The 14,164-nt window shown below is 53.7% G+C and overlaps 1 protein-coding gene across 1 annotated transcript; it reads left to right on the forward strand.

Moving 5' to 3' along the window:
- The first annotated feature begins 1,628 nt into the window (after positions 1-1,628).
- On the forward strand, positions 1,629-13,716 carry LOC142907173 (dual specificity tyrosine-phosphorylation-regulated kinase 2-like). Its single transcript, XM_076056424.1, has 5 exons — positions 1,629-1,758; positions 4,687-4,741; positions 6,944-7,046; positions 7,780-7,937; positions 13,358-13,716. Exons 2-5 carry the CDS (start codon positions 4,736-4,738, stop codon positions 13,496-13,498), a joined length of 408 nt encoding a protein of 135 aa, XP_075912539.1. The 5' UTR covers positions 1,629-1,758; positions 4,687-4,735; the 3' UTR covers positions 13,499-13,716.
- The last annotated feature ends 448 nt before the right edge of the window (positions 13,717-14,164 follow it).

Raw genomic sequence — 14,164 nt, forward strand, 5'->3', positions numbered from 1 at the left:
AGAACAACAGACTCACCTCACACAGACACACACAGAGACCCACAAACTCACCTCACAGATACCCACAAACTCACCTTACACAGACACACACACTCACCTCACACAGACACCCACAGACTCACCTCACACAGACTCACCACACAGAGACCCACAGACTCACCTCACACAGAGACGCACAGACTCCCCTCACACAGACACCCACAGACTCACCTCACACAGACTCACCACACAGAGACCCACAAACTCACCTCACACAGACACGAACAGACTCACCTCACACAGAGACCCACAGACTCACCTTACACAGAAACCCACAAACTCACCTCACACAGAAACCCACAGACTCACCTCACAGACACCCACAAACTCACCTCACACAGACACACACAGAGACCCACAGACTCACTACACACAGAGACCCACAAACTCACCTCACACAGACACCCACAGACTCACCTCACACAGACACCCACAGACTCACCTCACACAGAGACCCACAGACTCACCTCACACAGACTCACGACACAGAGACCCACAAACTCACCTCACACAGACACCCACAGACTGACCTCACAGACACCCACAGACTCACCTCACCCAGACACACACAGAGACCCACAGACTCACCACACACAGAGACCCACAAACTCACCTCACACAGACACCAACAGACTCAGCTCACACAGACACCCACAGACTCACCTCACACAGAGACCCACAGACTCACCACACAGAGAGACCCACAAACTCACCACACAGAGAGACCCACAAACTCACCTCACACAGAGACCCAGACTCACCTCACACAGACACACACCCTCACCTCACACAGACACCCACAGACTCACCTCACACAGACTAACGACACAGAGACCCACAGACTCACCTCACACAGACACACACCCTCACCTCACACAGACACACACACTCACCTCACACAGACACACACAGAGACCCACAGACTCACCACACACAGACACCTACACTCACCTCACACAAAGACGCACAGACTCACCTCACAGATAAATACAAACTCACCACACAGACACCCACAAACTCACCTCACACAGACACCCACAGACTCACTTCACACAGAGACCCACAGACTCACCTTACACAGAGACCCACAGACTCACCACACAGAGACCCACAGACTCACCACACAGAGACCCACAGACTCACCACACAGAGACCCACAGACTCACCTCACACAGACATCCACAGACTCACCTCACACAGAGACCCACAGACTCACCACACAGAGACCCACAGACTCACCACACAGAGACCCACAGACTCACCACACAAACTCACCACACAAACTCACCACACACAGAGACCCACAGACTCACCTCACACAGAGCCCCGTGTCGGCATCTTCAGGCTGAGTCGACCACGAGGAGGCCCAGTCAGGGTTCAGATTTTTCCCGCCATCGCCGCAATTCGCCACGACCGGAAGCGGAAGTAGAAGTTGGGGGTGGAGGTGGGGGGGGGCGCCCATAGACTCGGGGCGGTAGGCGGCTTCCGGGGGCGTGGTCTCGCATTGCCACGTCACTCGGAGGGGTGTGGCTGAAGGGGGCGTGGTCACGTCACTCGGACTCTGACATCACCGGTGACGCTGCAATCATCACGAGCTCCCTCGGTACGAGACTGGCGTGAAGGAGTCGGCAGGTTCTTAAACGTCAGCTGACTCAGCTTCATCATCGTCGTTTTTCAAACAACTTCTGTTGAAGCCATCCTAGAGAAACTTTTGACGAGGTGAGTTTTGTGGGTTTAGTGGTGAGCGTGTGGGTCCGTGTTGTGGGTTCGTGGTGAGTGTTGTGGGTCCGTGTTGTGGGTTCGTAGTGAGTGTTGTGGGTTCGTGGTGAGTGTGTGGATCCGTGTTGTGGGTTCTTGGTGAGTGTGTAGGTCCGTGTTGTGGGTTCGTTGTGAGTGTTGTGGGTTCGTGGTGAGTGTGTGGGTCCGTGTTGTGGGTTCTTGGTGAGTGTGTAGGTCCGTGTTGTGGGTTCGTGGTGAGTGTTGTGGGTTCGTGGTGAGTGTTGTGGGTTCGTGGTGAGTGTCTGGGTCCGTGCTGTGGGTTCGTGGTGAGTGTTGTGGGTTCGTGGTTAGTGTGTGGGTCCCTGTTGTGGGTTCGTGGTGAGTGTTGTGGGTTCGTGGTGAGCGTGTGGGTCCGTGTTGTGGGTTCGTGGTGAGTGTTGTGGGTGCGTGGTGAGTGTTGTGGGTTCGTGGTGAGTGTGTGGGTCCGTGTTGTGGGTCCGTGGTGAGTGTTGTGGGTTCGTGTTGTGGGTTCGTGGTGAGTGTTGTGGGTTCGTGGTGAGTGTTGTGGGTGCGTGGTGAGTGTTGTTGGTTCGTGGTGAGTGTTGTGGGTCCGTGTTGTGGGTCCGTGGTGAGTGTTGTGGGTTCGTGTTGTGGGTTCGTGGTGAGTGTTGTGGGTTCGTGTTGTGGGTTCGTGGTGAGTGTTGTGGGTCCGTGTTGTTGGTTCGTGTGAGTGTTGTGGGTCCGTTGTGAGTGTTGTGGGTCTGTGGTGAGTGTGTGGGTCCGTGTTGTGGGTTCGTGGTGAGTGTTGTGGGTTCGTGGTGAGTGTGTGGGTCCCTGTTGTGGGTTCGTGGTGAGTGTTGTGGGTTCGTGGTGAGTGTGTGGGTCCGTGTTGTGGGTTCGTGGTGAGTGTTGTGGGTGCGTGGTGAGTGTTGTGGGTTCGTGGTGAGTGTGTGGGTCCGTATTGTGGGTTCGTGGTGAGTGTTGTGGGTTCGTGCTGAGTGTGTGGGTTCGTGGTGAGTGTTGTGGGTCCGTGTTGTGGGTTCGTGGTGAGTGTTGTGGGTTCGTGGTGAGTGTTGTGGGTCCGTGTTGTGGGTTCGTGGTGAGTGTTGTGGGTTCGTGGTGAGTGTTGTGGGTTCGTGGTGAGTGTGTGGGTCCGTGTTGTGGGTTCGTGGTGTGTGTGTGGGTCCGTGTTGTGGGTTCGTGGTGAGTGTTGTGGGTTCGTGGTGAGTGTTGTGGGTCCGTGTTGTGGGTTCGTGGTGAGTGTTGTGGGTGCGTGGTGAGTGTTGTTGGTTCGTGGTGAGTGTTGTGGGTCCGTGTTGTGGGTCCGTGGTGAGTGTTGTGGGTTCGTGTTGTGGGTTCGTGGTGAGTGTTGTGGGTTCGTGGTGAGTGTTGTGGGTCCGTGGTGAGTGTGTGGGTCCGTGTTGTGGGTTCGTGGTGAGTGTTGTGGGTCCGTGTTGTGGGTTCGTGGTGAGTGTTGTGGGTCCGTGGTGAGTGTTGTGGGTCCGTGGTGAGTGTGTGGGTCCGTGTTGTGGGTTCGTGGTGAGTGTTGTGGGTCCGTGTTGTGGGTTCGTGGTGAGTGTTGTGGGTGCGTGGTGAGTGTTGTTGGTTCGTGGTGAGTGTTGTGGGTCCGTGTTGTGGGTCCGTGGTGAGTGTTGTGGGTTCGTGTTGTGGGTTCGTGGTGAGTGTTGTGGGTTCGTGGTGAGTGTTGTGGGTCCGTGGTGAGTGTGTGGGTCCGTGTTGTGGGTTCGTGGTGAGTGTTGTGGGTCCGTGTTGTGGGTTCGTGGTGAGTGTTGTGGGTCCGTGGTGAGTGTTGTGGGTCCGTGGTGAGTGTGTGGGTCCGTGTTGTGGGTTCTTGGTGAGTGTGTAGGTCCGTGTTGTGGGTTCGTGGTGAGTGTTGTGGGTCCGTGTTGTTCGTTCGTGTGAGTGTTGTGGGTCCGTGGTGAGTGTTGTGGGTCTGTGGTGAGTGTGTGGGTCCGTGTTGTGGGTTCGTGGTGAGTGTTGTGGGTTCGTGGTGAGTGTGTGGGTCCCTGTTGTGGGTTCGTGGTGAGTGTTTTGGGTTCGTGGTGAGTGTGTGGGTCCGTGTTGTGGGTTCGTGGTGAGTGTTGTGGGTGCGTGGTGAGTGTTGTGGGTTCGTGGTGAGTGTGTGGGTCCGTGTTGTGGGTTCGTGGTGAGTGTTGTGGGTTCGTGCTGAGTGTGTGGGTTCGTGGTGAGTGTTGTGGGTCCGTGTTGTGGGTTCGTGGTGAGTGTTGTGGGTTCGTGGTGAGTGTGTGGGTCCGTGTTGTGGGTTCGTGGTGTGTGTGTGGGTCCGTGTTGTGGGTTCGTGGTGAGTGTTGTGGGTTCGTGGTGAGTGTTGTGGGTCCGTGTTGTGGGTTCGTGGTGAGTGTTGTGGGTTCGTGGTGAGTGTGTGGGTCCGTGTTGTGGGTTCGTAGTGAGTGTTGTGGGTCCGTGTTGTGGGTTCGTGGTGAGTGTGTGGGTCCGTGTTGTGGGTTCGTGGTGAGTGTTGTGGGTTCGTGGTGAGTGTTGTGGGTCCGTGTTGTGGGTTCGTGGTGAGTGTTGTGGGATCTTGGTGAGTGTGTGGGTCCGTGTTGTGGGTTCGTGGTGAGTGTGTGGATCCGTGTTGTGGGTTCGTGGTGAGTGTTGTGGGATCGTGGTGTGTGGGTCCGTGTTGTGGGTTCGTGGTGAGTGTTGTGGGTTCGTGGTGAGTGTTGTGGGTTCGTGGTGTGTGGGTTCGTGTTGTGGGTTCGTGGTGAGGATGTGAGTCCATGTGAGTTCGTGGTGAGGATGTGAGTCTGTATTGGGAGTTCCTGGTGAGGATGGGGGTTCGTTGTGAGAATGGTGGGTTCCTGGTGGGGGGAATGTGGGACAGTGGTGAGGATGTGAGTTCGTGTTGTGACTCTCTACATCATCTCCACCCCCCCACCCACACAGAGACCTTGGGGACTGCTGCGTGAGCGAAGCCACTCTGAGCATCAACACCATGCAGGTAACGCATGGGCCCCTACACTCGACTTACCAACACCACCCTCACATACCGACACCACCCGCACTTACCAACACCACCCTCACCAACACCACCCACACTTACCAACACCACCCTCACTTACCAACACCACCCTCACTTACCAACACCACCCACACTTACCAACACCACCCACACTTACCAACACCACCCTCACTTACCAACACCACCCTCACTTACCAACACCACCCACACTTACGATCACCACCCTCACTTACCAACACCACCCACACTTACCAACAGCACTCACACTTACCAACAGCACTCACACTTACCAACACCACCCACACTTACCAACACCACCCTCACTTACGACCACCACCCACACTTACCAACACCACCCTCACTTACCAACACCACTCACACTTACCAACACCACCCTCACTTACGATCACCACCCACACTTACCAACACCACCCACACTTACCAACACCACCCACACTTACCAACACCACCCACACTTACCAACACCACCCTCACTTACCAACACCACCCTCACTTACCAACAACACCCACACTTACCAACACCACCCTCACTTACCAACACCACACACACTTACCAACACCACCCACACTTACCAACACCACCCACACTTACCAACACCACCCGCACTTACCAACACCACACACACTTACCAACACCGCCAATACTTACCAACACCACCCACACTTACCAACACCACCCTCACTTACCAACACCACCAGTACTTACCAACACCACCCACACTTACCAACACCACCCTCACTTACCAACACCACCCACACTTACCAACACCACCCTCACTTACCAACATCACCAGCACTTACCAACACCACCCACACTTACCAACACCACCCTCACATACCGACACCACCCGCACTTACCAACACCACCCTCACCAACACCACCCACACTTACCAACACCACCCTCACTTACCAACACCACCCTCACTTACCAACACCACCCACACTTACCAACACCACCCACACTTACCAACACCACCCTCACTTACCAACACCACCCTCACTTACCAACACCACCCACACTTACGATCACCACCCTCACTTACCAACACCACCCACACTTACCAACAGCACTCACACTTACCAACAGCACTCACACTTACCAACACCACCCACACTTACCAACACCACCCTCACTTACGACCACCACCCACACTTACCAACACCACCCTCACTTACCAACACCACCCACACTTACCAACACCACCCTCACTTACGATCACCACCCACACTTACCAACACCACCCACACTTACCAACACCACCCACACTTACCAACACCACCCTCACTTACCAACACCACCCTCACTTACCAACACCACCCTCACTTACCAACACCACCCTCACTTACCAACACCACCCACACTTACCAACACCACCCTCACTTACCAACACCACCCTCACTTACCAACAACACCCACACTTACCAACACCACCCTCACTTACCAACACCACACACACTTACCAACACCACCCACACTTACCAACACCACCCACACTTACCAACACCACCCGCACTTACCAACACCACACACACTTACCAACACCGCCAATACTTACCAACACCACCCACACTTACCAACACCACCCTCACTTACCAACACCACCAGTACTTACCAACACCACCCACACTTACCAACACCACCCTCACTTACCAACACCACCCGCACTTACCAACACCACCCTCACTTACCAACATCACCAGCACTTACCAACACCACCCACACTTACCAACACCACCCTCACTTACCAACACCACCCACACTTACCAACACCACCCACACTTACCAACACCACCATCACTTACCAACACCACCCTCACTTACCAACACCACCATCACTTACCAACACCACCCTCACTTACGAACACCACCCACACTTACGAACGAGCTTCCATGAAATATGTATTTGTTTGACATCGACTTGCAACTCGCACTCGCGATCCGAACCTGGGAACGATCCTCCGCCAGATGTAGTGAGTGTGTTTGTGATGCCCGTACACTACTCTGTGGCACCACGGTGGCTAGGAGATGTTAACAACCTCACTTTGTATACAGGAGGTCGTGGGTTCGACCCCGGCACTAACGCCTACTGTTCACGTGAAGTCTGTGTGTGTAGAGGAGCCTACTGCAATATTGTTTTTGTGTGTGTGTGTGCGTGTAGACGAGCCAAGCTGCAGCGAGAAGGAGGGAGGGAGTCTGTGGCAACACGTGGAGCGCGCTGTCCGCAGCCGGCACCGGACCTATCCGCTGTAAATCGCCTCGAGGTGAGAACAGCAGTGAGCGGAACGTGGCCACGGTGAATGGGGGGGAAGTCACTACCGCCATTTTGCATGGGGGACTTCACGGTGGCCATGTTGCATAGGGGTCTTCACGATGGCCACGTTGCATGGGGGATGTCACGGCAGCCATTTTGCATGGGGGACATCACTATGGCCATGTTACGTGGGGGATTTCACGGTGGCCATGATGCATGGGTGTCGTTAGAGTGGCCATGTTGCATGGTGGACTTCATTGCGGCCATTTTGCAAGGGGGACTTCATTGCGGCCATGTTGCATGAGGGATGTCATGATGGCCATGTTGCATGGGGGACTTCATTGTGGCCATTTTGCAAGGGGGACATCATTGCAGTAATGTTGCATAAGGGATGTCATGATGGCCATGTTGCATGGGGGATATCACAGCGGCCATGTTACATGGGGGTCGTCATGGTGGCCATGTTACATGGGGGACTTCATTGTGGCCATTTTGCAAGGGGGACTTCATTGCGGCCATGTTGCATGAGGGATGTCATGATGGCCATGTTGCATGGGGGTTGTCATGGTGGCCATGTTGCATGGGGGACTTCATTGTGACCATTTTGCAAGGGGGACTTCATTGTGGCCATGTTGCATGAGGGATGTCATGATGGTCATGTTTCATGGGGGCCTTACCTGGCATGTAAACAAAACAGAGATAGTTCAAAGTTTAAGCTGTTGTTGTTGTTGTCACGTGTTTAGCGATCCTGGAACTCTTTGGACCTCAGCTGAGTCATCGCCAAAAGCTGGAGCTGGCGGCCATGAAACAAATTTGGTTCTTCACTTTGGACAAGGTCGGCAAACCCCGGGGCGGCAACAACAACGACGGCTACGACGACGATAACAACAACTACATCCCTGTGAGGCTCACAGAGACACAGAGACACCCACAGAGATACCCACAGAGACACCCACAGAGACCCACTCCCATTGAGACACCCATAGAGACCCACAGAGACACCCATAGAGACCGACAGAGACACCCACAGAGACACCCACAGCGACCCACTCTCATTGAGACACCCACAGAGACCCACAGAGACCCAAAGAGACACCCACAGAGACCCACAGAGACCCACAGAGACCCACAGAGACCCAAAGAGACACCCAAAGAGACACCCACAGAGACACCCACAGAGACACCCACAGAGACACCCATAGAGACCCACAGAGACACCCACAGAGACACCAATAGAGACCCATAGAAACCCACAGAGACCCAAAGAGACACCCACAGAGACACCCACAAAGACACCCACAGAGAGCCACTCCCATTGAGACACCCAGAGACCCACAGAGACACCCACAGAGACACCCAGAGACACCCACAGAGACCCACAGAGACACCCATAGACACCCACGGAGACACCCACAGAGACACCCACAGAGACACCCACAGAGACCCACTCCCATTGAGACACCCATAGAGACCCACAAAGACCCACAGAGACCCAAAGAGACACCCACAGAGACATCGATAGAGACCCACAGAGACCCAAAGAGAAACCCACAGAGACACCCACAGAGACACCCATAGACACCCATAGAGACACCCACAGAGACCCAAAGAGACACCCACAGAGAAACCCATAGAGACCCACAGAGACCCAAAGAGACAGCCACAGAGACACCCACAGAGACACCCACAGAGACACCCACAGAGATCCACAGAGACCCAAAGAGACACCCACAGAGACACCCACAGAGACCCACTCCCATTGAGACCCACTCAGGCACCCAAAGAGACACCATTAGACACCCACAGAGCTTTTTGTTGGGTTAGAAGGCACGAGTATAAATGTGCAATGGTTAAACCTGCCACCACCACCAGACACAGACAGTCGGTTAAGGTTTTGTGCTACGGGTTTCTGGGGGTCTCTGTGGGTCTCTAATGATCTGTGTGAGCCTTGATTGGTCTGGGTGTCTGTGGGTCTCTGTGGGTCTCTCGGGATCTGGGTCTCTGTGCACGTGTAGTGTTGTGGATTCAGGAGACGTCGGAGTCGGTTCTTGGAGGCAACACTGTTCATTAAACCACCTCGCTCGGCAGTACAGTCCCAGTACACTCAGGGTTACTGTCCTCTACACCTAGGGTTAACGTGCCCTAACACAGGGCTACACTCAGGGTCCTCCTACACCACTGTCTAGGGAGGGTACTGCCTCTGGGCTAACGTGCCCTATAACACAGAACTACACTCAGGGTCCTCCTACACCACTGTCTAGGGAGGGTACTGCCTCCGGGCTAACGTGCCCTATAACACAGGGCTACACTCAGGGTCCTCCTACACCACTGTCTAGGGAGGGTACTGCCTCTGGGCTAACGTGCCCTATAACACAGAACTACACTCAGGGTACTCCTACACCACTGTCTAGGGAGGGTACTGCCTCTGGGCTAACGTGCCCTATAACACAGGGCTACACTCAGGGTCCTCCTACACCACTGTCTAGGGAGGGTACTGCCTCCGGGCTAACGTGCCCTATAACACAGAACTACACTCAGGGTACTCCTACACCACTGTCTAGGGAGGGTACTGCCTCTGGGCTAACGTGCCCTATAACACAGGGCTACACTCAGGGTCCTCCTACACCACTGTCTAGGGTGGGTACTGCCTCTGGACTAACGTGCCCTATAACACAGAACTACACTCAGGGTCCTCCTACACCACTGTCTAGGGAGGGTACTGCCTCTGGGCTAACGTGCCCTGTAACACAGGGCTACACTCAGGGTCCTCCTACACCACTGTCTAGGGAGGGTACTGCCTCTGGGCTAACGTGCCCTGTAACACAGGGCTACACTCAGGGTCCTCCGGCTATGGGTGCCTAGGGGGGAGGCCGTTCTAACTCGGCCCTAGCCACGGTTCCGAGTTCCGACCACTGACCCACTGGACGCGGCCCTCACGAGGACGTCAGGGGACCAGGGGTTCCCGGAGTCTCACGGCCGAGCCGCACAAAGTCCCCCGGCCCTGCTAAGGGCAGCGGGGGCTAGGGGGGTCTCCTATCTAGCTGGGCTTGGGCCTTCCTGTCTAGCTGCTGGTCTTAGGCTTTCGGTCTTCAACTGGTCCAGATCGACCTGGGGAGGTCCCCTTTGATGCCCCTTGCTCCATCTATGGCGCCGCCACACATCGCGTTAAAGTTATTTTGCACCGTTTTGTCGCGAACTTTGGCCAATCCACTCACGACGACGAGGACGTCGGCCGCGGTGGCCAGAAGATGTTAGCTCCCTCGCCCGGTGTGCAGGAGGTCGTGGGTTCGATACCGGCCCTGACACCCGCTGATGCCGCTGCTGTTAGCTGTTGCATATGCGGAGTTTACGTCTCGATCTCTCTCCTCGTGGGTGGCGTGGATTTCTTTCCGCCGGGGTCCTCCCTCCGTCGTTTTTCCTTAGAGACATTTAGAGACGATGTCACCGCACATTTAGAACCCACGGGCCTCATCATTGCCACACGGTGGTAATGATGAGGCCACTTCGTTGAGCTACGGTTTGCGATGGCCAGGTCGCTTTTGAGATAGAAGAGCTACATAGGCAGTTCAAGTGGTGGGGTCTTTAACAGCGTAACAATAGGCTGTACCATTTCTGTAAATAAGAACACAACCTTGTGGTGAACATGCAAACAAAAACAGGCTCTGGTAATAAGTGGCATTGCCTTTGACACTAATTGGTCTGCACCAGAGAGAGCGTCCTTCTTTAGGCCCTAGTCTCACAACCTGTGTCTCACTACCCAGTGTCTCACTACCCAGTGTCTCACTAGCAGTGTCTCACTACCTGTGTCTCACTACCCAGTGTCTCACTACCCAGTGTCTCACTACCCAGTGTCTCACTACCTGTGTCTCACTACCCAGTGTCTCACTACCCAGTGTCTCACTACCTGTGTCTCACTAGCAGTGTCTCACTACCCAGTGTCTCACTACCTAGTGTCTCACTAGCAGTGTCTCACCACCAGTGTCTCACTACCAGTGTCTCACTACCCAGTGTCTCACTAGCAGTGTCTTACCACCAGTGTCTCACTACCAGTGTCTCACTACCAGTGTCTCACTAACAGTGTCTCACTACCGAGTGTCTCACCACCAGTGTCTCACTACCCAGTGTCTCACCACCAGTGTCTCACCACCAGTGTCTCACTACCAGTGTCTCACAACCTGTCCCACTACCAGTGTCTCACCACCCGTGTCTCACTAGCAGTGTCTCACTACCCAGTGTCTCACTACCCATTGTCTCACTACCAGTGTCTCACTACCCAGTGTCTCACTACCAGTATCTCACTACCCAGTGTCTCACTACCAGTGTCTCACTACCCAGTGTCTCACTAGCAATGTCTCACTACCAGTGTCTCACTACCCAGTGTCTCACTAGCAGTGTATCACCACCAGTGTCTCAGTACCAGTGTCTCACTAGCAATGTCTCACTACCAGTGTCTCACTACCAGTGTCTCACTACCCATTGTCTCACTACCAGTGTCTCACTACCAGTGTCTCACTACCCAGTGTCTCACTACCAGTGTCTCACTACCCATTGTCTCACTACCAGTGTCTCACTACCAGTGTCTCACTACCCAGTGGCTCACTACCAGTGTCTCACTACCCAGTGTCTCACTACCCAGTGTCTCACTACCAGTATCACACCACCCAATGTCTCACTACCAATGTCTCACCACCAGTCTCACTACCCAGTGTCTCACTACCCAGTGTCTCACTACCCAGTGTCTCACTACCAGTGTCGCGCCAGCAGTGTCTCACCACCAGTGTCTCACTACCCAGTGTCTCACCACACAGTGTCTCACTACCCAGTGTCTCACTACCCAGTGTCTCATTACCAGTGTCTCACCACCAGTGTCTCACCACCAGTGTCTCACTACCCTGTGTCTCACTACCCAGTGTCTCACTACCCAGTGTCTCACTACCCAGTGTCTCACTACCAGTGTCTCACTACCCAGTGTCTCACTACCCAGTGTCTCACTACCTGTGTCTCACTAGCGGTGTCTCACTACCCAGTGTCTCACCACCAGTGTCTCACTACCCAGTGTCTCACTACCCAGTGTCTCATCACCTGTGTCTCACCACCTGTGTCTCACTACCCAGTGTCTCACTACCCAGTGTCTCACCACCAGTGTCTCACCACCAGTGTCTCATTACACAGTGTCTCACTACCCAGTGTCTCACCACCAGTGTCTCACCACCAGTGTCTCATTACACAGTGTCTCACTACCCAGTGTCTCACTACCCAGTGTCTCACTACCAGTGTCTCACTACCTGTCTCGCCAGCAGTGTCTCACCACCAGTGTCTCACTACCCAGTGTCTCACCACACAGTGTCTCACTTCCCAGTGTCTCACTACCCAGTGTCTCATTACCAGTGTCTCACCACCAGTGTCTCACCACCAGTGTCTCACTACCAGTGTCTCACTACCCTGTCTCACTACCCAGTGTCTCACTACCCAGTGTCTCACTACCTGTGTCTCACTACCAGTGTCTCACTACCCAGTGTCTCACTACCCAGTGTCTCACTAGCGGTGTCTCACTACCCAGTGTCTCACCACCAGTGTCTCACTACCCAGTGTCTCACTATCCAGTGTCTCACCACCTGTGTCTCACCACCTGTGGCTCACTACCCAGTGTCTCACTACCCAGTGTCTCACCACCAGTGTCTCACTACCCAGTGTCTCACCACCAGTGTCTCACTACCCAGTGTCTCACCACCAGTGTCTCATTACACAGTGTCTGACTACCCAGTGTCTCACCACCAGTGTCTCACTACCAGTGTCTCACTAGCAGCGTCTCACTACCAGTGTCTCACTACCAGTGTCTCACTACCAGCTTCTCACTACCCAGTGTTAGATGGATAAACGCAAAAAGGCGAACAACCCCCCCCAAGTTTTAACATCATTCGGCCTTCTTGGGTCCGTCGGTAAAGTCGCGTAGATAGGTTCAAAGACAATAATAAAAGTAACGGGAAGACGACCGCTTGCGTTGCGATGGAAACGTCGGAGTTTTCCGTTATCTTTGATTATTTCCTTTGAGCCTATCCACGTGGTGGCTTTACCGACGGACCCAAGAATGTGAATTCCTGCAGTCACGAAAGCTTCAAGTCAAGCAGCGTTCGGCAAGTTTAACGCAACATTTAAACGTTTCCGCGATCCGATACCCGAGCAAAAACAAACCTTCGTGGTGGAGAATGGCGGTCGTGGAATCCCCGACTGCCGCCGTCGCCGCCACCACCGAGCGTCAGGCGCTCCGTTCGCGACGGCTCTGACCACCGGCCTCCGCCTCCTCCTCCTCCGCCTCCCTAGGTCCGCAAGGAACAGCTCCAGTACCGCTACGAGGTGCAGAAGAAGATCGGCAAGGGAGGCCAGGGGCTGGTGCTGCAGTGCCTCGACCACAAAACCAAAACGCTCGTGGCCGTCAAGATGCTGTCGATGGCCTCGCGGTGAGCCGGGAGGGCCTTCCGCGGTGGCCCGCGATTCTCGGGAAATAATCATCAAATGATCGGAGGCACCGCCGTGAAACTGCCACCAACTGTGGACTCGCCGACAAAATACTAACTGCCGTAAAACTTCTGCTAACTATAAACTAACAAAATACTAACTGACGTAAAACTGCCGCTAACTATAAACGAACAAAATACTAACTGCCGAAAAACTTCTGCTAACTATAAACTAACAAAATACTAACTGACATAAAACTTCTGCTAACTATAAACTAACAAAATGCAAACTGCAGTAAAACTGCTGCTAACTATAAACTAACAAAATACTAACTGCCGTAAAACTGCTGCTAACTATAAACTAATAAAATACTAACTGCCGTAAACCTGCTGCTAACTATGAACTAACAAAATACTAACTGCTGTAAAACTGCTGCTATGAACTAACAAAATACTAACTGCCATAAACTGCTGCTAACTATAAACTAACAAAATCTTACTGCCATAAAACTGCTGCTAACTATAAACTAACAAAATACTAACTGCCATAAAACTGCTGCTAACTATAAAACTCACAAACAAAATTTTACCGCCGTAAAACTTACTGCTAAATATCAACTAACTCACTAAATAATAACCTGCCGTAAGACTACTGCTGTGAATCAAAGTTAAC

Source organism: Petromyzon marinus, chromosome 75 (genome assembly GCF_048934315.1).
Source record: "Petromyzon marinus isolate PM22_M1 ecotype Great Lakes invasive population chromosome 75, UKy_Petmar_22M1.pri1.0, whole genome shotgun sequence".
NCBI classification, from domain to species: Eukaryota; Metazoa; Chordata; class Hyperoartia; order Petromyzontiformes; family Petromyzontidae; genus Petromyzon; species Petromyzon marinus.

Bases quoted from the DNA above. Each gene is read 5' to 3' on its own strand.
- LOC142907173 (XM_076056424.1), top strand. The intron at 7,047-7,779 runs GTGAGAACAGCA...TCACGTGTTTAG, and splicing joins CCGCTGTAAATCGCCTCGAG to CGATCCTGGAACTCTTTGGA. The intron at 7,938-13,357 runs GTGAGGCTCACA...CCGCCTCCCTAG, and splicing joins ATAACAACAACTACATCCCT to GTCCGCAAGGAACAGCTCCA.